General features: G+C 35.4%; 1 protein-coding gene across 1 annotated transcript; it reads left to right on the forward strand.

Annotated features, from left to right (window-relative positions):
* The first annotated feature begins 609 nt into the window (after positions 1 to 609).
* On the forward strand, positions 610 to 24,645 carry Crisp1 (cysteine rich secretory protein 1). Its single transcript, XM_046427328.1, has 8 exons — positions 610 to 675; positions 3,378 to 3,380; positions 5,543 to 5,671; positions 9,517 to 9,607; positions 11,007 to 11,155; positions 16,230 to 16,327; positions 18,418 to 18,506; positions 24,578 to 24,645. Exons 1-8 carry the CDS (start codon positions 610 to 612, stop codon positions 24,643 to 24,645), a joined length of 693 nt encoding a protein of 230 aa, XP_046283284.1.
* Positions 24,646 to 24,659: the final 14 nt, after the last annotated feature.

A 24,659-nucleotide genomic window follows, 5' to 3' on the forward strand; every position in this document is an offset into this window, starting at 1 on the left:
AATTATCAGAGACTTAGGGTTTCAAAAATTTAACACAAAATTATTATCTTATCATTTTGGAAGTCAGAAGTCCAAATGGGTCTCACTGGACTAAAATCAAGGTATCAGTAAGAAAACCGTAGGGGACATTTGTTCCCTGGACTTTCCCTGCTTCTAGGCAAGATGAATTCCTTGATTGCCATCTCCCCTTCACTTTCAAAGCCAGCAATGACTGGTTGAGTCTCTCATACACTTTGTCACTAACAAAGACTCTCCTGGTTTCCCCTCCCACATGTAAGTAACTTTGCCATCACCTTGGACCCACCTGGGTAAAACAGCACAGTCTCCCCACTCTTAGTCAGTCTGTGGGTCAGCAATTTGAATTCCATCTGCTACCTTAATTCACTTTTGCCACCCAATAGAGCATATTCAAAGGTTCAGGAGATTGAGACATTTGCAATTTTGAGAATTTCATTATCTTTTCAACCACAATTCTATATTTCTTTCTGGGGTCCTGGTAACAAACACATATTTTGTTCTGTGGAAATTGCAAAAACATGTAAAAGTGGTTCGGAAATGCTTATTAAAAACATTGTTGCATGAGTTGAGAATAATCTTTTCTTTTCAGGAATGGCAACCAAATACTTCTTAATTTTGGCAGTTGCTGCTGGCTTCCTGCCTGTTTTGGAGGTAAGAGTATGTGAGGATGGTGAGTTACAAAGTTACTTTTTAGATGAGGATAAGCACTAACCCTTTAATATAACAGTGTTACAGTCTCTGTTATGAGGAGATGTCAACAATTACCCGCTTACTTCTCACAGTAATTCTATTAGACAAGTACAGCTTTTCATACCCTATTACTGATTAGAGATTCAAAGAACAATGAGATTAAGTACATGGTAAAGTTTCATGGCTAAGAAGGGGGTGGCACTAAGATTAACCTTGTTTTATTTAGCTCTGTGAGCCCAAGCCGATTTCTTTCTTTTTTTTTTTTTTTTTTTTTTTTTTTTGCAGTGTTACAAAACAAACAAAAACAATTGAGAATATGCAAAAGGAACAATTTATTTAAAATATATCCATTTTCCATGACTAAATGAAAAACAAAAACAGACAACACTGTTTTTGTTTATATTCCCAGACAAGTTATTACATCAATATACCAGTTGAGCTATATGATTTATTATTATAGTAAAAATTTAAGCCATTAAATCAAATATGAAACTGGAAAATACCAAGGACAAAGAGAGGTATGAGGGACTGCTAACCATGTTATCAATATCAGAGGACTAGCTCTTTACATGTTAAAAATAAGAACTTTGGACTAGGGATGTAGCTCAGTGGTAGAACACTTGCCTAGCATGTGGGAGGCCCTGAGTTTGATGTCAGTCCCACACACATAAATAAATTAATTACTATATAAATAAATAAATTTTAGAAAAGAACTTCAACAATCACAAAAAAGAAGCAGAACACTCAGTGATATGGTAAAGAACATGTCCCCAATAATTTATGATCTGTCAATAATATTCATCTTTAAATAACTCCAATGCTATAAAAATATTTTAATTTATCAAAATCCTTTCAAAATAAATAGCTTTGTCAAAGACAATGTGTGTGTGTGTGTGTGTGTGTGTGTGTGTGTTTCCACAGGCCAGGTAAGAGAAGTCACAAGTAGAAGGTATTTGATTAAAGAAAATCTGTATGCTTTAGGCTGTTGGGTATAGTTTAGTGCTGGGATCCTATCACTCACCCTGCTCTACAAAGACAGACCAAGTGTCTACTACTCAAAAGTCCTCTAGTAATAGGCTGGAAGTAGAGTGTTGAAGATGTTTTCTTCTCCCTTTGATTCTTTGATTCTTTTTTTTTTTTTAATACCAGGGATTGAACTCAGGGGCACTTGACCACTGAGCCACATCCCCAGCCCTCTGTTGTATTTTATTTTGAGATAGGATCTCACTGAGTTGCTTAGTGCCTTGCTTTTTCTGAAGCTGGCTTTGAACTCACCATCCTCTTGTCTCAGCCTCCTGAGCCACTGGGATTACAGGCATGTGCCACCATACCCAGTCTTCCTTTGATTCTTAACCCTTTTTAGTTCCCCGAAGGGGAAGGGCATACTTCACACTTTGCAATGAGGAAAAGCTAACTTGAAGCTGAGCCACAACACTGAAGAAAAAGATGAATGGCAGCGAGTCAGAAATCTCCCTTGAAGACCTAATATTAGGCTGTTCAAACCACTTAACCCAAACCCCAGGAGATGGGCTGGCCCAGGTTGCTATAGGAGAGAAGGAGTCAGTGTCACTATTTATAAGCCTAGAGCAAAATGTAGATAGGAAGATATCCTTCCATTCAAGGTAACCAGAACCTGATCTACTTACTGATCAAGAATCCACAAAGACAATGATAAGAGCAGAAGGCAATGATAAAATGAAATGTATACATTCCATAGGCAGAGTCTCATTGGAACACTTGCATATAATTTTATAGACAGTTTGCTCATAAAATTAAGACTTCAGAATTTTAAATTGAAACAGGAAGATTAGACAAATTAAACACAAACATAAATGTACTATATAAGCTTTAAACATGAATCTCAGTTAAAATAAATTATAAGATGTGCCAACTTGTAAACAAAGCATCTTAAGCTTTCTTTTTTTTTTAAGATTTTAAGTAGAAAGGCAATAGACTAAATATCAGGCCTGAATTTTATTTTTAAATTATCCTAGTATCAGTTTCCTGGGGTATTAGTCATCTAATGGGACAGAAATTGCTTGACTATGGAGATAAACAGTTTTCCAAGAGAATCTGGAAGACAACACATAAAAAGACCTTTGAAGGAAAAGTATAGGGAGTTGTGGTCAGTTATTAGGAAAATTCAATATTGTCTGAGGAATTTGGCATCTTCTCTGAGGACCTGGTAGACCTGAGATCTGAAGGTGAAGTTGGTCTTGCAAGCTATCAAACGAACAGGCACAGACCCATATTCTAAGGCAGGATGGGAAAAGGCACAGTAGGATCACTAAAGGGACATCACTGTTACTGAGGTAGATAAAAGTCAGGGTGCATAACCTAAATGGAAGCCAAGAAATAAGCAATACCTTGTTAAAGATTTCATCTTTCTGAGAATTGTAAACTGTTCATGAGTACAACAGGAAAGTGTCTCCGTGGTGCTTGTGCTTTTTATTTGGGTAGGTAAAAGAATAGCAAGAGGAGTGGAGAAAGAAAATAAAAGCAATACAGTACTGGGGGGCTCTGGGGGGCCAAGAGAAGGCCAACCTATATTGACAGTCAGTCCAGAAGGAAGAAGAGAAACCTAAGAGGTGGTAGAAGAACAAAAGGTGCTGGATGTGTCTTATACCAAAAGAAAGAGTATTCCCACACTGAAAGCTTAATCAAAGGAGCCAGTGGGCAATAGACTAAGTAAGATCAAGTTCTTAAACAATATTGGCTACACAAGTTGAACTTCTATGGAACCTTAACAGGAATTGATTCTATGTAGGGTTTCTCAGCTTCAGCAGTATTGACATATTATTATGGAATAATAATACTAGTTGTGGAGGGCTATCCTGGGCCTTGTGGTAAGTTTAGTAGCAGCATCCCTGGCCTCTATCCACAAGAGAGATGTCACCAAAAAAGGAAAGTGTGGTACAGATACAGAGGGTGGGTTGGTAGACTAGGCAAGAGAAGTGGAAGCAGCTCTCTCATCGCGTCTCTTTACTGGGGAAGTACAATATTTCACAATCCATTGAGAAAAGGTTGGTGTGAATAGAAGAAAATGCAAAAGTTTTTCAATAATGTTGTAGAGAGAGACCAAGTGAGTTAACCAGGTAATTAAGTAGAATCAATGAGAACAAATAAGGGATAATTTGAAATCATTTATATTGATTTGAAGGGACACCATTATTTGTTATTTCATAGAATTTTTTTTTTCTGTCAATACTGAACTGACAGTGCCATCAGAGGAAGTGTTACTCTTATCCAAATCTGTGGTATTCCTAGGTGGGATATTTGTAGGTGTGGGTGATAGATGAAGGATTTCAGATTCTAGAAAGTCAGTTATTGAAATGAAAGAATATGGATAGAAAAAGAGGAAAAGACAAAAGTTGACTAGCAGAGACATGTGTATGCTAAAAAGGCTAGATGACATTGAAGAACAGGGTGGTCAACCATAACAACTTGGAACTAGAAATCCTGACCAGGCAGGGAAACACACTTGATCAAGTAAGTTGGAAGGTATAGTATTTGAGGACAATATGAAATATGTTCTATGACCATCAAAGTGGGGAGATGAAAAGGATTGAAGGAGAGGTTTACAGCAGAAGAGTTCAAGTGCCTAAGACCGTAGAGATTTGGAGAATTACATGTGAATGTTAGAGTCCATTCAGGTAACTCAGAATTTGTTTTAGGAGGCACGATCTCTGCGAATGAGAGGAAATGACAGAAAAACCATAATAGGAAGTTACAAATATTCAAGGATGACATGGTAGCAAAAGTGTCATGTATTTTAGTAGAACTAGGGTTTCCAGAAGAGCAAGGTGTCTTCTAACCTTAACATAGTATGTGGATTCTTGTGACTCCCCAATGTCTCCCCTAGTTTAGACCAGAGCTTCATGTGATAAGAGAAGAAAATGGCACCACATGAGTCTACTTTCAATGAAAATGGTGTCTACAGGGACAGTCTCTAGAGGGGCATTCTGGCTTCCACATTTATGCCCTCTCCCCTTCCACAAACCTGGTAATATAAAATAATGACCATATCCCCCGTTTTTTAAGGTTACAAGTACATAGTGATATATGCCACCACCCCCCAAATACTCTTTATAACAATTAATACTAGCCTAGAATATTTTGGCCGTGTATTTTTTTTTTCTTAGTGAGTCGCAGAATAAAAGGTAGGAAAACTCAAAAAACAGTCATGTGACTCATTGAATTCTATTTTATACTTTCTTACATGTGTGCAGGCAGACATTGTATTTTCTCACATAAAAGAGAAAAAATACAGAATGTGAAAGGATAGCACTTAAGGCTTCACACTCAATAACGAATGTATACTTTTGAGTTCTCCCAGATATGTACCATTAGACAATTTAAGTGCAAGTGGTTTATTTGGAAAGCAAATAAAATAGTGGGGTGAAGTGTGGTGGACTAGACGCATAGAGAGTGAGCCTAGGAAGGGAAATAAGTTGTAAATGGAATAATTTCAAGATGAGTTCCATTGTGTTCCCTGTTGCCCAATAAAAAATGTACTTCAACATGTCCCAATATATAAGTCACATAGTAGAAAATATTTAAATCACAGAACAATCATGCACTATTCTGAAGACTAGTGAAATCTCAGCCTGACATTTAGAATTCCTTAAAACTCACACTGGAGAAATAGAACATACTAACTAAATATAACATAAACTAACATACTGAGGCACTGTAGATTCCAAAATGCCCTGGATCACTGTTTATTCAATATAAATTCTAAATTTACTCTGTGAACAGCTGTGCAAATAATGTGCCATGTGTAATAAGTTCCAGTTGAAAGAAGTAACATTAATAAATTATTTTCTGATAACAGACAAAGGTATCCAAAAACCTCTACACTAAACTCAACACAGAATTAACAGCTGTCCAAGAAGAAATCGTCAATATACATAATGCCATCAGGAGAAGAGTGGTTCCACCAGCTAGGAACATGCTGAAGATGGTAAGATCCAGCAGCAATATCCCCAGTGAGGGATTAATACTCATGGTGTTGACCAGGATCTTGTTAGGTTCTTGAACTTTCAATATACTAAATATACATTTGTCACAACAAACCTAGCACTTAGAAAAAGAAAGAGGTAAGTAACCTTATAACAGATTGTATAGTCAGAAATGATAGAGCAGCAATTTTGACTCAGACAGTTGAGCTTCAGTTTTATGTACCTTTGGACAGTGTTCCTCAAATGTTAGTGTGTTTGAGAATCACCAAAAGAACTTAGTAAAGTGTCACCTGAAGAACTTGCTAACACACAGGGTCCTACCTATCTGATGTTCTGATTCAGGATGTCTGACATGGAACTATTTCAAGCCCTCAGCTGAACTGATGCTGATAGTACATAATAACTTGGATTAAATAATTATTCAGGCATTGCATAGCTTTCTTCATCTGGAAGATGCCCGGAGGCTATTGGACACTTATTTGAGGATTAAGATGTCCAGATTCAACGCCAGTTGATGCTGCCAGTGAAGTACTGGCAAATCTATTTTCAGTTTTATTGTATTCTATAAAGGGTTAGAGGAATTGTGCTTCCACTATAAACCTGGTGTCTTCTGCAACAAGACAAACTTAGGGAAGTCTTGGGTATATGAAGTGAGTATTCTCAATTTTACTATCCAGAAGTATCCTCAGGTTTGTGGAAACCTCAGCCTGCTCCCTTGCGGTGCAGACTGTGGAGGGTGATTCTAACAGACAACTTTCTCTTGCAAATGAGGAAGAGGAAGAAGCAGAATAATACTGAAAGGATTTTGCAATTTATTTCCTGGACATCGTAATATTGAAAGTGTTATTTGAAGAAAACAAATTCTTAGCTTTTATAGGTATACTTGACTCGTATTGCAGCTACTAGGAGTATAATGTTGTTAATAAGCATTTTTTGGTACTTTATTACATTAACTTATCTAATTGTCACACTAAAATCATCTCCATTTAAAAAAAATTATAATACAGAGCCCCAGGAAAATTAAGTAGCTTATCCAAAATCCCAATTGCTGGAGCTCAGATTTTGTTGCCAGGGGGCTAGCTCCAGGGACCCTGCTCTTTATCACTTCCCTCTCTTATGAGAAACAGGATCCAAACTCCTTAGCAGTCAGATGAGCAAATAACTATGAAATCCAAAACACATTAAGGAATGAATGGAAGTTATAATCTCATATTACAGAGACCTTACTACTGAAAATTAAAGGTGAATACAAAGGAAACTTTAGAAAAGTAGGTAAGAACACACATATTTAAGTATTAAGGTTCATTTATTCAAAAGGTAGTAAATTAAATGTATTAGTAAAACTGATTCATGTTTTAAAGGAAATATGGGGGTTGAGATGTGCCTGAAACCATGAATAGGACATACACAGGAGAAAATGAATAGAATTAGCAGCAGCAAAATTAAGGAATGAAAGAAATAGAAAGAGTCAAATAAATGCCAGGAAGACATTTTCCAAAGAGAAAAGAAAAGTTGTTCAATTTAATCTTATGTTTAAACATAAGATTGTAGCGTTCATAGCTTTGGACAACAACCATGGGAACGTATTTGTGACACCATCATTAATCAGAGGTAATGTCCCAGACAGCTTCAAAGTGATCTGGACTGAAGAATGGGCAAGGAGTTTTGGAGGTAGTTTTCCCAGATAAGATAAAGAGATTATAAAATTGGGTATTATCATGTAGGATGCTCATGGAAACAATATCCAGATTTACACCTGCCTGTGGCAGTAGGGAGAGATTCTGCATAGGGAGGATTTTATTGGTGATGTCATTACAACATAAGCCTCAGCTTATTTCATGGGAAGCTGAAACACTAGGAGGTTTCATTGAGTTGTCCCAAGTTGGAGAAAGGTAGCCTGGTATTGGCATCTACCAGCTTTTGGAAGTGTGCTTCCCCAGAATGGGAATATGTTCACAGATAAGGACAATTTACAGAATCAGAAAATAGAGCTCCTATCAGAAAGATTCCTACCTGCTGAGCATTTGAGTCCTTAAGGTTGGAAAGGAACCTCTGTAGAGCATCACAGCATTCACTACAAAGAGTTACGTATGATTTTAGTCAGATGAGATCCATTTCTAGGCATTTATCAAAATGATCCCAATAGACAAGTTGTTTTTTTTTTCTTTTCTAGTCGGTAAAATGGCATTCCCAGTGCCTAAAGATACTATGTTATGCACTGGTCATATCTGTGGTCACCTCTGTTCCTTCAATGAGACAATATCTCCTCCTCCTCCTCCTCCTCCTCCTCCTCCTCCTCCTCCTCCTCTCTTCTTCTTCTCTCTCTCTCTCTCTCTCTCTCTCTCTCTCTCTCTCTCCCCCTCCCTCCCTCCCTCCCTCCCTCTCTCCCTCTTTGCATGAAATAATTAAACCCAGCAAAACCATGTTTTCCCACAGTGCCAGTCCGAAGTTACTCTGTGAAGTAGTAAATTCAACCTGAAGAGTAATTCTAGAAAAGTACCACGAGGTGGCAGCATATACTCATATAATAATAAACTTCTTCCCATTCCCAGGACAGTGCTGCAAATGAGAATGTCATCTGAAGAATAACTGAATGAAATATTCCATTCAGTTATTCTTCAGGGTGGAGGATGGGAAAGGCAGCGGAGCACAACAGACACTAGTATGGCAATATGTAAATCAATGGATGTGTAACTGATGTGATTCTGCAATCTGTGTATGGGGTGAAGGTGGGAGTTCATAACCCACTTGAATCAAAGTGTGGAATATGATATGTCAAGAAATTTGTAATGTTTTGAACAACCAACAATAAAAAAAAAAGAATAACTGAATGATTACAAAGAAGTACATTAGGGGGTGGGGGTGGGGGGAACCTTACACCTTTTGTTGGTAATGTATTACATGTGATATAAGGACAGTCTTAAATGGATGTATATCAGTAAGGATGTGTTAAGGACCTCAGTTGTTATAGTGTCACACCTACTGACAGCTCCTGCTTTAAGCCTTATTTGGAGAATAGCTGTTCCTGAGCTTCAGCCAACAAAATGTCTTGATTCTACACACCTGACCTACATTGATATCTCAGAGGGCACACTGTAACCAGACTAGTTGATACAAATTCCTTGTCACTTGCTGGTAGTGTGATCCTTAAGAGTTATTCAAAATTTCTGTGCCTCAATTACTTTATTTACTTACAGGGAAAATAACAGTACCTCATTTGTAAAGTTGCATCAAGATAAAGTGAGATAAAACACATGCAAAATTGGTAAGAGATTCTAGCATGTGATGTTATCTACTGTTCTGAGATTACTTATAATTTCAGGTAGAGATGTATGAATGTATATGTTTCTAATCATATCTATAATTTGTTTATGGAACACACAGCATAAAATTTATAATATTACAATTGTATTGCACAGATTATCACACTAAACTTTTAAAACAAGTCTTAGGACATGAATGATGGGTCACATTTACAAATACAGAAACTGAGATGCAAAGAGGTAAAATAACATGTCGAGGTGAAACTTTCAATAAATTATTGGGCTAGATTTTTAATTCTTGTCTGTTTTCCTGAAAGTGTTCACTTAATTTTTTTTATTGCTTCTGAGATAGAAGCTGCTGCTGTGTGTTATTCTTAATTTTGAACTTGTGAATTCAAGGGCCAATATATTGAATTGTAATTTTTCCCTTTTCCCTATTAGAATATTTAAGAGTAATGTAATTATTTAAGCTTTAATTTACACAAAGATATTACAAGTCTTAGATTCTTAGAAACAATAAATAAGCATCTTATGATGGAAATGTGAATGACATCGTGTGCTTGTTTTTTTTCTTGCCACTTTAGAAATGGAGTGAAGAAGCTGCAGGAAATGCTAGAATTTTTTCAAAGTATTGTGATATGACAGACAGCAACCCACTAGAGAGGCGAATTAAAAGTACGTATATATGACCCAGCATCTTACAAAAACCGTAAAGTAATCTCACCAAGCATGTGGATTCTTCTGTCACCTGACAAGAATAACTTACATCATCCAGGCTCGGTGGCGCACGCCTGTCATTTCAGCAGCTCAGGAGGCTGAGGCAGGAGGATTGTGAGTTTAAAGCCAGCCTCAGCAAAAGTCAGGCATTAAGCAACTCAGTGAGACCCTGTCTCTAAGTAAAATACAAAATAGGGCTGGAGATGTGGCTCAGTGGTGGATGTATATCAGTAAGAATGTGTTAGGGACCTCAGTTGTCATAGCGTCATACCTACTGAGAGCTCCTGCCTTAAGCCTTACTTGAGTTCAATCCCTGGTGCCACCCAACACCCCCAGCCCCGGTAAATAAACAAACAAACAAAGAATAAGTTACATCATCTACTCTGTATCTGTACTTGCCCATACATGGAAGTAAACTCTAACCTAGTGTAATGTTTTATTTTTATTATTTTTTTTAATGTGCATATTCTGATTTCCAAATGTTGAGTTCTATCCATAAGTAGAAAAGAACCAAAGCCATCATTATTACAGAAGACTAAGTGCAGCTAGGTACCCAGAAGGTTTGCACCTTAAGAGGTACCTCAGCTACCCAAATGTCACCCTGGGAATTTCCTTAGCAATAGAACCCTAACACAGCTGAGAAATGAGTTCTGTGAACTCTGTTGAGCCACAGAACACCTTTAGGTGATCAACAAGGAGCCTATGTTTAGGCATATCAATTAGATGATTCCTACACAGTTATTAGTACTTCCTACATAACTAGACATTCATGAGAATATTTTTAATACTAAATAGTAAAATATATATATATATATATATGAGTGCAACTTTACATCTACAGATTATTAGGATTTTTAGCCCAAATTCTATTGAGCAGTGAAATAGCAACATGGGTCTTTCTTTCCCTGAAAAAAACAGATTATCCTTCAGTAGTATGTCTAGTCAATAGATATGCCTTAAGTAGGTGGCTAAATAAACAAATATTCGTGTCAAGATCCTACACAACCTAGGTCCTGTATGTGGCTGCTTTGGAGCCAAGGCCCTTTTATAACTCACAGGCTTTTCTTTGGTTTCACCCTCTCCCTCAGATTGGAAGTAGCAGAGACTGCAGTGTTGATGGATTTGATTTCAGAGCTCATTATCTCGTATTCTCAACTTTTCACCAAACCTGACACCACATGCCCAGTGATCTATGAGAAGGAAGATTGACAGAAAGGATACAATTGCCTTTACCTTCTCTTACAAGATGCTGCCTAGATCATCAGTGAACCAATTACCAAATAAAAATGAGGGAAATCTCCTTATATGACGTTCTCAAAATTTAAGAGTGTAACTCAGCCCTGTTTCCTCTTTTCAGATACCTTTTGTGGAGAAAATACACATTGGGAATCTCATCCTATCTCCTGGTCTCACATAATTAAAATCTGGTACAATGAGTCTAAAAATTTTGTATATGGAGAATGGACACCAATAGATGAGGAATCAAGAACTGATCATTACACTCAGGTAATCTGTGTTCTGGAAGATACACATAGTGTTTAAATGCCTTTAAACACGTATGAATAAAAGTCAGGTAGGAAACAAATGAAAATCATCATACCTGCTTGCTAGACTATTAACTCAATCTCCTGAGTTCCTTTTATAATTGAGAACAGAAGGAAGTGCAATGCGCTCCATACCTGGTTTATAAAAAGACGTTGCTTACCCTCTTGGTTTCCATCTTCATTCATTTGATTTTTCAGGAAGTTGCAACATCCTAAAATATGAATATCCTTTTAAAATTATTTGTAATTTAAAAGGTGTAAATAATAGCACCTTGTAATAAGAGAATCCCCTTATTTCCAACGTTAAGCTTTGTGGTGAAATATTTAAAACTAAAATATCACCACTTTAACCATTTTCATGCTCTGCAGCATTAATGTCCAGCAACATGGAGTACATTCAAATTTCTGGGCTTGCATCACTGGAACATTCCATCTTCCATACTGGAACTCTATACTCATTAACTCTCCTCTCTCCCACAAGCCTCTGGCAACCACCATTCTCCTTCCTGTTTGTCTGGATTTGACTCCTCAAAATTGTTCTTGTATTGGAATGATTCAATATTTGTCCTTCTGTGGCTATTACTCAATATAATATCTTAAATCCATGTTCATCCATGCTGCAGCATGTGTCAGATTTTTTTTCATGATGTATATATCACATTTGGTTTGCCCATTCATTTATTTGGTTTATTTACAACTTTGGGGTATTGTGAACAATGCTGTTATGAACATTAGTATACAAATGTCTGTTCAACTCCCTGGGGTCAATTCTTTTGGGCTTATAAGAGGAACTGGTAGTTTATATGCTAACTGTATGTTCACTTATTTGAGAAATGAGCATACTATTTTCTATAGCAGTTGTACCATTTTACATAACTATTGTAATAGCCTATTTGGAATGCCATAATAAAATACCACAGGATTATGGATTGAAAAATAGCAATTAATTTTCCCACATTGAGGACACTTAAAGACTGAGATCTAAAAAAGCAGAGTTTCCGGTGAAATCTCTCTTTCTGGATTATAAACAATCACTATACCCTGACATGGTCTTTCCCCAGTGATGAAGAGAGAGAAACAAAAATCAAGGATCAAGGCGAAAAGAGAGAGAGATCGATCTAGTGTCTTTGCAAGAGGGTCCAACTCTTATGATTTCATTTAAGTTCTTCCTAAGCAACCACATCCCCAAATACAGCTATCACGCTGGATATTAGGACTTCATAATGTGAATTTGGGGACCAGGGGACACAAACATTCAGTTCATCACATTGCATCACTGCCCTTCTCATAATTCATGTATTCCTCAAATGTGAAGCTCCATCCTAACAGCCCCCAAAGTGCTAACTTATCTAGAATCAATATGAAAGTTTAAAATTGAGTCTCATTTAAATCTTATCTAAATCAGATATTCATAAGAGTAAGGCAAGATTCATCCTGAGGCAAAATTTCTCTCCAGCAATGAATCTATGAAATAAGATTATCTACTAACAAAATACATAATAAAATAACAGGAAAAAAAGAGATACTTCCATTTTAAAAGGGAGAAATGGAAAAGAGGAATGGATGATGGATCCGATCCCAAGCACATCCAAAACTATGCAAGGATTCCAGACCAAGCTGCCTTCCAGACCCACTTGGGTGGCAGCACCTCCTCTTGGGACCTTTCATTCTAGTAGGGCAGCCTCATTGCATGCATCTCAGTAGAAGGTCCTGCTGAAGTGGCTGTTATCAGAAGTCCCTTGAGGAGACCCACCCCCTAAAACCAAGCAGGAAGCATCCTTGTCTCCCTGACCTGTAGTGGGGATGGCAGCCCTGGTGATCTTGGAATCATTTTGGGGGATCATTCTTCCTCTCCTTTGAAGGATAAAGCATGTCTGTGACTATACCATCCCTTGGTGGGAGCTCATATCAGAGCAAGTACTCACAACAAAATCCAGGAAGCTGAGAGAGAGGGAGAGAGACAGGGATCTCAACATCTCCTCTGGGGCATGTCGTATGCCCCAGCACTTAAAGTTCCACAGCACCTCCCAACCTCCACCCAGGGCACCAAGCCTTCAACACAGGGCATATTGGAAAAAGCTAGTCTTTTTCAAATGACAGTTATTTTATTCCTTTCAGTCAAGGATTCTAGTTCTCAGTGTACACACACCTCATGTCCTTGGTTAAAGGTTTCTAAGTGTTTCTGACTTTTGATGTTTTTAAAATCAAAATCACTTTCTTAGTTTCCTGTTCATAAAATTTATCCTTAGTGTTATGAAAGGCTAGGACAGCATTAACAGGAGAGTGGAAGGAGTTCAGAACATGAAGGAAGGGGGGCTATAACAACTGAGGCTGTTAGTTAGCTACTGCACAGTTTATATTTTACTTTAAATGAAGTGACAAATAATTAGATGGTCAATGGAGGGGGAGGATTAATCTGATTCATGTTTTTAAAAGATCATTTGGCTGCCATGTAGAAAACAAGTTCATGTCTAGAAATAATTTTAAATACCTGAATTTTCCAATAACATATAAATCAACAAAATAATCCCCAAAGAGATGATTTAAACATTAAAATGAAAAAATAAAATTCTAAAATCATTATTATTCTAAAAGCAAGGAACTTTAGATGTATCCATTGCTAAGTTTCATAAAATATGAAGTAAAATCTGTTTAAAATAAGTCCAAATTAAAATTAATGTTGAACACTGATTAAGTTAAAACATTTAAAAATAATAGACTTAATCACATATGAATATCAATGTCTACATTCCTACAACATCTACATTCCTATCAATATCTGCAATACTAAAGAAAACATTAGCTAATAGCATTGCTCTTTGCAAATTGATAGCCTGGACATAAAATAAATATCTCAATAATCCAAGAGTATCCTAACTTATGGCTATTTAGTCATATAATTTTTGTCATTGAAGGATTAGCAGATGCCAATAGAATGGATTGCTAAAAGTTGACAAATTTGAAACATCAGTTTTTACCTTTCAATTCTTTCCTATGACAGTCAACTTGACCCACTAATTCTGTAAGGAAAACGTAATCCCTGCCGCTCTGATAGAGCAACTTAAATTCATCAACTCCAAATAATCTTGCTTTACTTTTGTCAAACTCATTCAACACCCTTTAAAAATATGTTTTATTAAAATTATTTCTCTCATTGTTTTTTTTTGAAGAAATTAAGAAAACAAATCAAAGAAATTTGCCTTCTTTTGCTTAAAATTTTAAACAATAGAAAACAGTAACATTTTTCAATTGTATGTGGCCCTGTAGAATGTATTAATGTAATCATAGAACATGAAAACCTAATGAAAAAAGTTACATCTTCACTTTTTTCTTAAAATGGGTGGAAGGAATGAATAAGTTAAATTCAGTCATCTTACCGATAATTAATGTGTGATGAGAACATGAGAAAAATAGACATTCTACTCTATTTTCATTATCAAATTACTTCTCTAATTAACCCATTAGATTCATAGTTCAGAATTTCTTAAGAAACACAGACATGTGTTAGAATGAGAGGAGAAAACTGCACACATTGAATCTGCATCATGAAAGTTTTGTATCTAAGATAGAGCAATAGTTTGGGTGAAGGCTTGTCCTCACTAGCAGTAGATAATTCAAAGCAATATGGTGGAGAGAGATGGACAACCATAAAAGCTTTTTCTTAGGGGAAGAAAAAATAATACTTTATCAAAATATGTCATAGAAAGTCATTCTGACCCAGAACAGGAAAAAGGAAACATAAGCAAATTGTTCAGGACTTGCTGAGTGAAATCCTATCAGGGTCACATGGACACAGTCAACAGGGAGTGGAAGCAATCATATTTTTAAAAACATCTCCTCCAACAACCTAAACATTTGTTTCTGGTTTTGTGTTGTTTCTTTTTTGCGGTGCTGAGCATTGAATGCAGGGTCTTGCACATGCAGAGGAAGTCCTGTACCACTGAGCTGCCTTCCCAGCCCAAGGATAGCATTAATATACACTTTTTAAAAATGGTGAAAGGGAACTTTGAGAGAAAGCAAACTGCCAAATATCACCCAGCAAAGAAGTGATAGAGATGAAATTTAAACCTAGTCACTTTGCCTTAAAAAGCTAAGTCAGTATTCTACATTATGCCTGCTCTCTGACCAATAAGAAAATGTCCTTCCCTTGATGATTATTTATATAACCACCAAGAAGAATGAACCATAGTTGATGGTAGCCACTCATGTTGATGATAGTCCAGTCATGGACTCGTTAGTCCCAACAAAAATAAATGAGAGAGGGCTGACATAGAGTCATGTACTGGAATATACTGGATAATATGATGAGTGTCATGCTCAGCCATACACAGCCCATGTACACAATGACATCTATGTCCCTTTTGAAGAACAACCTATTCACTGCAAAATGAGTAACATCACTTCTCCTTTACCTATACCCCTGCTCTACCCATTTCATTTCCCAGAGAAAATGAACATCAAGGGATTTTTTTTTAATTAGAAAGAATATTCAGAAATGCAGAATACTTCTAAAGAAAACTGCCAAAAAATAGAGAAAATGCCAACAATCAAGTTACCCTTGCTTGCCTATCAGATGTGATTTCCTCTGCTTCCATTGTCTATAGCCATGTGTGTACCTGTGTATGTGTTACTAGAAACAGGGGACCATGTTTCTATGGCTTCTGAATAAGCCATGCTCAGAGCAAACCTAAAGCAAGCATGTTGATTTTTGTTTGTTTGTTTGTTGTTGTATTTGTTTTTGTTTTATGATATTGAAGAATAAACCCAAGAGCCATTTACTACTGAGCCACATTCCCAGCCCTTTTTATTTTTTTATTTTGAGACAGGATCTCAGTAAGTTATTTAGGGCTTTGCTAAACTGCTGGGGCTGGCCTCAAAATGGTAATCCTCCTGCCTTAGCCTCCTCAACTGCTGGGATCATAGGCATGGGCGGTGGCATCCAGCACTTGTTCACTTTTTAACCATGGATAATAGCACTGCTATTGTAGTCATTTAGCTGAATGTCAAATTTGTAATAAAATACTCTATTTTTGCAGGTTATTTGGGCCTCTTCTTACCTCATTGGTTGTGCTGTTTCATTATGCCGCAAACAAGGTGTACCTCAGTATCTCTACACTTGTCATTATTGCCATGAGTATGTATCACTGCTTCCCACCACTTTTAAAAATGTATCTTTCTTTACAAAATATAACTGAGTTTTTCAAACATTATGAAAGAAAACCTATTTTTTTCCAGTTAGACCTTCACAGACACAGCCAAAAAACTCACAAACACATCTATATTTTTACATCATATTTTTAATAAATAAGTTTATATTTCATTAAGAGAATATAAAAATTAAAAACAATTGAGCAGTAGTCTCCCTATGTGTCAGTGACACCTAGGGTAAGTATTATGTTAGGGAAACAGATTTGAAGTAGCTCAGGTAGTTTTAGAATTCAAGGGCAGAAATGGCAGTGGAATCTCAATAAAGTAACAAAGAAAAAAGCCAAGTGTTATTCTGCGTTCTTAATTGAATACTATTGTGTGTTTTCTCTTCAGAAATTAAGTTTATATATCATAGAATCACAGGTACTAAGCACAAATCCTAGAAAAGTTAATCTAATTGCTTCAGCGAGAGGCAGGTGTACTTCTTTGCCTTATCAACTTTGGTTGTGGAGTTCAATCTGATAAGAAAAGAATGACTGTAGGGGCTCACCTGAGTGAATCAAGGGACAGCTATCAGAATAGGGAACGTTATTCACAGAAGCATATAGCCCTCTGATACTTGACCATAAATAACACCTTGTATCACTTCTGTTGATGGAGTTGAAAACAAATCTGCAAGATTCCTTCAGCCACTTGCATTTTCTGGGTCAACACACTTGATACTGTGAGCTCAAACATAGCCTTTAATCACTGTCTCCCACTTGTGGACCACCACAAAGGATTGTTCAACGTGAATCAATGGATGTGAGTTGGTTGATAACATGTTCCATACTTAAATTCAAATAGGATTTCTAATATCATTTATATTCACCAGAATGTAATATATAATAAGCTAAAATATATTCATATAATAGGTCTATATGAATTACTGTGTCTTCCATGCCTTGATTTCATTAGTTAAAATGTGTTGGGATTTTTTCTAATAATTTGGTCTGAAGACCATAAGATCTATTTATACCTACAGCATATCATTTGTACTACTTCTTTGCAGGGGTTAGTGGTCTATGATGAATTTCCAACAATGTAAAAGAGAAAAGTATAATATGTGAATAGCTATAATGGGGAAATTTTCTCAATAAAACATTAGTCCATATTGCCGACTAAATCCTTTATTGAATTTAGTAATAACTTTCTTTAATAAAGTGGAAGTTTAATAGTTAAGATATTAAAGAAATAATTATAAATTAAATAAGGTTTTTAAACCAGAACACACAACTTTTTTTTCCACGTTGTATTAATTAAGAACCAGACATTATCTACATTTTAAGTTTTTAGACATCTACAGGTAAGAGTTGAGTTTTTTTGAAATTTCAAATATCTCAGAACTGGAGGGTTTTTTTATCTCCTTTTTCTTTCCTTACCCAAACACTTTATTAACACCCCCACACATTTTTATTGGTGCATTATAGTTGTACATAATGATGGGGTTTGTTGTTACATATTCATACATACACAGAATATTACAATATAATATGTGCTAGTGCACTTTCCTCCTTTAATATCTCAGGCATTTCTACCAAAGTCACTAACATGTTTCATATTTATAATAATATAGTGCAAGCTAAAATTCAAACACCTCTCATTCAAATTAAGTGAGTTTTTTTTTCCTTAATAGTGTTAAGGACCATGCCCTTTTCCATGATGGGTTCCTACTTTCTCATGGTTATTAATAAAAAATAGTATTTTATTGCAATTAACTCCAAAGTCATACTGTTTGTTAGTATTTAACCATTCACAGGTCCCAGGTACTGTTAGGACTAGAATATCAAAAGAGAGATGCACATTGCCTGAAAAATATTCTTGTGATCCTCAGAATTGCTAAGTGGTATATGCTAAAAACATACTCCTATCTGTAAGTCTAGAAATATCATACCCATCTTAAAAATTATTGCTCATTGCTTAAAAGAATGTTTACAAAATTTGTTTCTAAAATTGGTTGTATTCACTTAGTAAAATTTTATGTACATTGTACAATGATGTATTTTACTAAACAATATTTACTTTCTCTTCTTTCAGGGGAAATGATCCTAACACAATTAATGTACCTTATAAGAAGGGCAGCCCATGTGAAGACTGTCCAAATAACTGTGAAGACAGACTTTGCAGTAAGTTTTGCAAATGCTGATTGCTTAAAGTTGACCCACTGGTTCAGGAACCATGTGCTCCACTTTTGTACAACTTTTGTACCTGCTTTCTGACTTTCCTATTTTCTTGACTGCTTATTATGGCATGCAGATTTTTATTGAGTAATTCTTGTTCTGCACCTGCTCTGAAACATCTAAGAGTATTTGTTTTGTACCCAGTGGTGAACTTTTCCCACTTATCTCTCCTCTTTCTTTCCCTAGTCTCTGGTAAAAGCACTCTACTCTCAATTACTTTAAGAACAATCTTTTTATTCTATATATGAGGAAGATCATATAGGATTTGCCTTTCTGTTCCTGGCATGTTTCACTTAGCATAGAGAACTCAATTCCATCCACATCATGTTGCAAAGAACAGGATTTCACTCTCTTTTAAGGCTAAGTAATATTCCCTTGTATATGTGTACCATATTTCCTTTATTCATTGATCAGTTGATTCTTGGTTATTGTGAATAATACTGCAATGAACATGGAAGTCCAGGTGTCTCTTCAACACACTCATTTCATTTCTATTGGATATGTACCCAATAGTGGAATTGCTGCATTATAAAGTACTTTAAAAAAATAAAAAGAAATGAGGAACCTCCATACTCTTTTGATTAATGGTTACCTTAATCTACATTCTTTCCAGTGCATAAAGTTTCCCCTTTCTCCACATCCTTATCAGCACTTTTTTTGCTGTTGGAGCATCAAATAATTTTTCTGCATTTTCTTCACATTCATTCAGTTTCTTTAAAATAGCTGTTTTAACTTCTTTATCCAAAAGTTTTCCCATACTGATTACTGCCTGTTCAGTTTCTGCTACCTTATTTTTGACTGTTAGGTAAGATTGGTTTCCTAAAAGTCCTTCATGTTTACTGGCGTATGACATTTTCTTGACATTGAAGGAGTGGATATTTATCCATCTTCCTCATCTGACTTTATGCCTGTCCTTCCAGAAAGTCTAAGCATATTGTTCATTTTTGCTATAGTTTCTGTTACATCAGCCCTGGGTAGTGCACAGATTCAGGTTGCCAAGATTCTGCTACTGCTACATGATCACTGTTTCAGTGCTAGAGGGTTTGTCCCAAATCCACGTGTTGTTCTGAACCAGTCTGGGGAGTACCTACAAAAGCAGTCAGTCCCCACAGGCATCTCCCTGTCTAAGGTAGACTCAGATTACTCTACAGTTACTGGCCCTCAAGTGTCATGGGAGGCTGCTTGTCACTTGACCTCATCATGGAGGCACTGGCCACAGGCTCCTGAGTCATGACATGGTGCCTATATTTCCTGTCTTTTCTCAAACAAAAGTATAGTATAGTTCTTCTCCAAGTCACTGAAAGATGAATCAATTATGTGACTTGCTGGGTTTCTGTTCTCACGACTAAAAAAAGGCTCAGGGGTTACTCCAGTTGAACTGCGCTAACTGGGCTGTGCAAAATAACCATGCAAGAGACACAAATACCTTTTTCTTTGGAGTCACTGTGGTGGCTCCTGTGACCTTAGGGGTCCGGGGAGAGAAAGAGAGAGAGAACACACACTGACCCCTTTTATTGAGGAGAAGCTATTCAAATGAGGCAAGGGGGTCAGGTTTCAGGGGTCTGAGTCTATCTTCATGATGTCCACTGTCAGCAGGTTAACTGACATCTAGGTAGCCACACCCAAGGGCACAGTAAGAGAAGGGGACACACACTAGGTACTTCCATGGATCATTCTATCCTTAACAGGGCAAGGGGTAAAAGTACAAAGGAACAGGTGAGCATAGCTCTACCCATGGGGCTGTAGAAAGACACGCCCAGGCACAAAGACACAGTCACTGGAACCCTAGGAGAGGGGCAGTCTAGCAGCATGGGTGCCTGATGCCACATCGCCCAGCAGGGGAGTTAACTCAGTCACATGCGAGGTTAGTCTCTCACAGTGACTTAGAAAAGAAAAAAATGACACATAAAAGTAAGCATAAAATTAAAGAAATATATGCATATACTAATAGGCATTATTTGTCAAAAACAATGCTAAGAATTTAAGACCTGGACATGCAGACATATTGTTTAATTTTTACCAATAAAATTTATGAAAATAGCAATTTCTATTTATTAAATTGGGATGATTATATATATTAAAAATTAAAGAAAAAGATGCATTAAAACTTAACTAAGCAAGAAACATGTTACTTATAAATTTTTAAAAAATCTCTGATACTATATTTCCCGAAGTGTATTACATTTAGAACATACTAGAATAATGAAAGGTAGCTAATTTAAAGGGTAATTAGTAATAATCTTGGCAAATTATTGGTCATAAGAAAAAGAAGCAGAAATACACTGCCAAATACACAATGGTTTGGGCTATAAAATGACATCTACATCTCCCTGTGGCACTTCCATAAGTCTACTGTAGTCCTTCTCCAAGACACTGAAAGATGAATCAATTATGTGACTTAGGAAAGAGAAAGCATATGACACATAAAAGTAAGCAAAACATTTTACAACATCCTTATAATCTTAATGCAACAATCTCATCTTTGAAAGAGATGCAAAATCAGTATTTTAACAAGAATGAGTGATGGATTTTGATGAAGGCATTTTCTGCATCTATTTGGATGATCAAGTGATTTCTTTCCTTAGTTCTATTTATGCGATGAATTACCTTTATTGATTTGTGTATGTTGATCTAATGTTGTAGCCCTGGAATGAAACCAATTTGATCATGTTGTATAATCTTCTTAATATATTTTTGAACAGAGATCACTAGTATTTTATGGAGGGATTTTTGCATCTCTGTTCAACAGGGATATTGGTCTGAGATTTTCTTTCCTTAATGTGTCTTTATTTGGTTTTGGTAGCAGGGTGATATGGGCTTAATAGAATGAATTTATCAGTGTCTCCTCCCTTTCTACTTCATTGAGTAATTTGGAGAGGACTGGCATTTGTTCTTTAAAGGACCGGTAGAACTCAGCTGAGTATATATCTCATCCTGGGCTTTTATTGGTTGGTAGACTTTTTTAGTGCTTCAATATTGATATATTTAGCTTTTCTATATCCTATTAAGTCAAATGGGTAGGTCATATGTATCTAGAAATTTATCAATATCATCTAGATTTTCAAATTCATTGGAATATAACTTTTCAAAATATTCCCTAATAATCCACCGGATTTCAGAAATATCTGTGGTGGTACCTTCTTTTCATCTCTGATTTTGTTGATTTTACTCATCTATTTTTTTTTTTAATTTTGGTTAGTTTGGCTATGGGTTTTTAAATCCTGTATATCTTTGAAAAGAACCAAGTGGTTATTGCATTGATTATTTTTGTAATTTTTAAAATTTTCTATTTCTTTAATTTTGGCTCTGATTTTAATGATTTCCTATCTTCTACTTGTTTTGATATTAGTTTGTTTCTACTTTTCTAGGTTTTTGGGATATATCATTAGATTGTTTTTTTTTGGTGGCTTTTTATTTTTTTAAGTGTGGACACTTAATGCAATAAACATTCCTCCTAAAACCTGCCTTCATAGTGTCTCAGAAATTTTGGCGTGTTGTATCACTATTGTCATTTAATTCTAGGATTTTTTTTTAAATTCTCCTCTCATTTCTTCTATTATCAATTCCTCATTCAAAGGATTATTATTCAGTTTTCATATGTTTATGTGGCTTCTATTATTTCTTGTTGTTGATTGCTAATTTCATTTTATTATGTTCTGGTAAGATATAAAAAGTGATTCTATTGTTTTAAATTTTCTAAGATTTACACTGTCAGCTCAGATATTATCTATTTTGGAGAAGGTTCCATGTGCTACTGAAAGAAAAGTGAATTCAAATTTTGTTAAATGAAATATTCTATAGATGTCGTAGATTCATTTGGTTTGTAATATTTAGGTGAGAAGTATCATTATTGATTATACATCTAGATGACATATTGATGACAGGAGTGTTGAAATCACCCAGTGTTATTGTATTGGTGACTACCTGAAACTTAATGTTGAAGAGGGCTTGTTTTCTTAATTGTGTGTACCAAATTGGGGCATAAATATTTACCATTATACTTTTTGTTGAATTGTTACCTTTACCAGTGTATAGTGATCTTTGTTGTCTCTTCTGAATAATTATTGCCCAAAATCTATTTTTTTTGGATATCTGTATATTACTCCTTCCTGTTTTTAAACTCTATTTTCAAGAAATATCAGTTTTCTTTCCTTTTACTTTCAGTGTATGAATGTCTTTGTCTAGAAGATGAGTCTCTTGAAAACAGCATATTTTCAGAGCTTAATTTTAATTCACTATGGCAGCCTATGTCTTTTAATTTCAATATTGAAACCATTTATACTTAGTGTTTCTATGGATAGAGGTCTATTATTTTCTGCCATTTTAATTTGCTTTTAATTAACTCCTAATTTTTATTTGCTTGACACCTCTTCTAGTGGTTTCATTCATTTGAGAGCTCTTAAGTTTGTTTTTAAGTTCTTCTTTGGGTAGAAATACTTTCAGTATTTTCTATAGTGTTGGCTCAGTGGTCATGCCTTCTATTAGTTATCTTGGAAAATCTTTACTTGTCCTTTAATTTTTAATGACTGCTGTTCTGGATATAAAAATTTTGTTTGGCAATTGTTTTCTTTCAGAGCTTTGGCTATCTTTTTGTAGGTCTTCCTGGATTTTAAAGTCTGAGTTGAGAATTCAGAAATGAGCCTTTAAATATTTACATTTAAATGTGCTCTGTCATTTTTTTATGCAGAGCATAAAAATATTATGTATTATATAATATATATAATTATATCTATATAGACAGCATATCTATATTAGATATTTTGATTATAATGTGTCTTGGATAAGTTCTTTTCTGATTCTACTTGAGGTTTTATATGTTTCCTATATGTGGATGCCAATCTAATTCTTAAACCTTGGAAACTTTTCTGCTATTATTTCATTGAAAAGTTTCTGAACACCACTATCCTATATCTCCATGCTCTCTTCAATTCCAATGAACTTTTAAGTTTGACCCATTACTGTTGTCCCTGAATTCTTGTATATTCTGATCATGGTCTTTTATTGTATTTTATTTCTCTTTACTCTTCACTGAGTGTTCAAATTCTTGTACCCTGTCTTCAGAGACTGAAGTTGTGTTTTTTATCTAACTAAACAGTTAGTGATACTTCCAAGTGAACTTTCAATTTAATTTATTGTATCTCACTTCTTTCCAGGAGTTCTGATTGGTTTGTTTTCTGAATCCCTATCTCTTTATTGGAATCATCTTTCATCTTCTGTGTTTGCTTCAATTCATTTCTGAGATATTCTTTAAACTTATTAATCATTTTAATATTCTATAGTCTTTCTCTGAAATTTCATCCAGTTCCACATCTGTGGGGTCCTTTGAGGACTGAAACATTTGGGAAGACTTGTTTGCCTGATTGCTCATGTTTTCAGAGGTTTGGGATTTGCATATCTGTTTAGATAGAGTCCTCTTCCTCTTTCAGTGTATCTTAGTTTCAATGCATAGGTTCAGTATAGTACAAGTATTAATTTTTAACTTTCAATGCTTCTAAGTTTGCCACTGCAGAACTGTTGATTAAATTCATACTTGCCAAGCTGCTCCAGCACTGTGGATTTATCTAAGTTGCCATCTTCTTTTATTGCTCTTTATTCAGTTTTTAGATACATTGTATGTTATCTTTAATAATACAAAGCAAATCCATAATCGTTAAGAAATATAGTATAAATTAATAAGAATGAATTAAACTTTTATCATTTATTTTATATTGTTAATACTATTGGTACTTTCAAAATGACAGGGTAACTGGAAAATTACTCATCTCTGATGTCTTTGAAGGTAAATGTATCAAAAAATCTGTCATGGAAAAAACTCGTTTTAGATTAAGACAAGAATTTTATATTTTACTTCATGGAGATCTCATTTAAGTCATTGCTTGTTTTCTATTCAGAATTAATTATTCTTGCTTATCAAATTTAATTAGTTACTATTAATAAAATTTATCTACGTCTTTAAAAGAATGATCTCTTTCTTCAGTGACTGTGATTTTTTTAAAGACGATACTATTTTCTTTCAGCTAATCCCTGCCTCTACTATGATGAATACAACGATTGCGAGGCAAAAGTAAAACATCCTTGGATGTAAACACCCATCTGTTA

This window comes from Marmota monax, unplaced genomic scaffold, assembly GCF_021218885.2.
Source record: "Marmota monax isolate L192 unplaced genomic scaffold, Marmota_monax_Labrador192_F-V1.1 WCK01_AAM20220418_F8-fsc00737, whole genome shotgun sequence".
Taxonomy (NCBI): Eukaryota; Metazoa; Chordata; class Mammalia; order Rodentia; family Sciuridae; genus Marmota; species Marmota monax.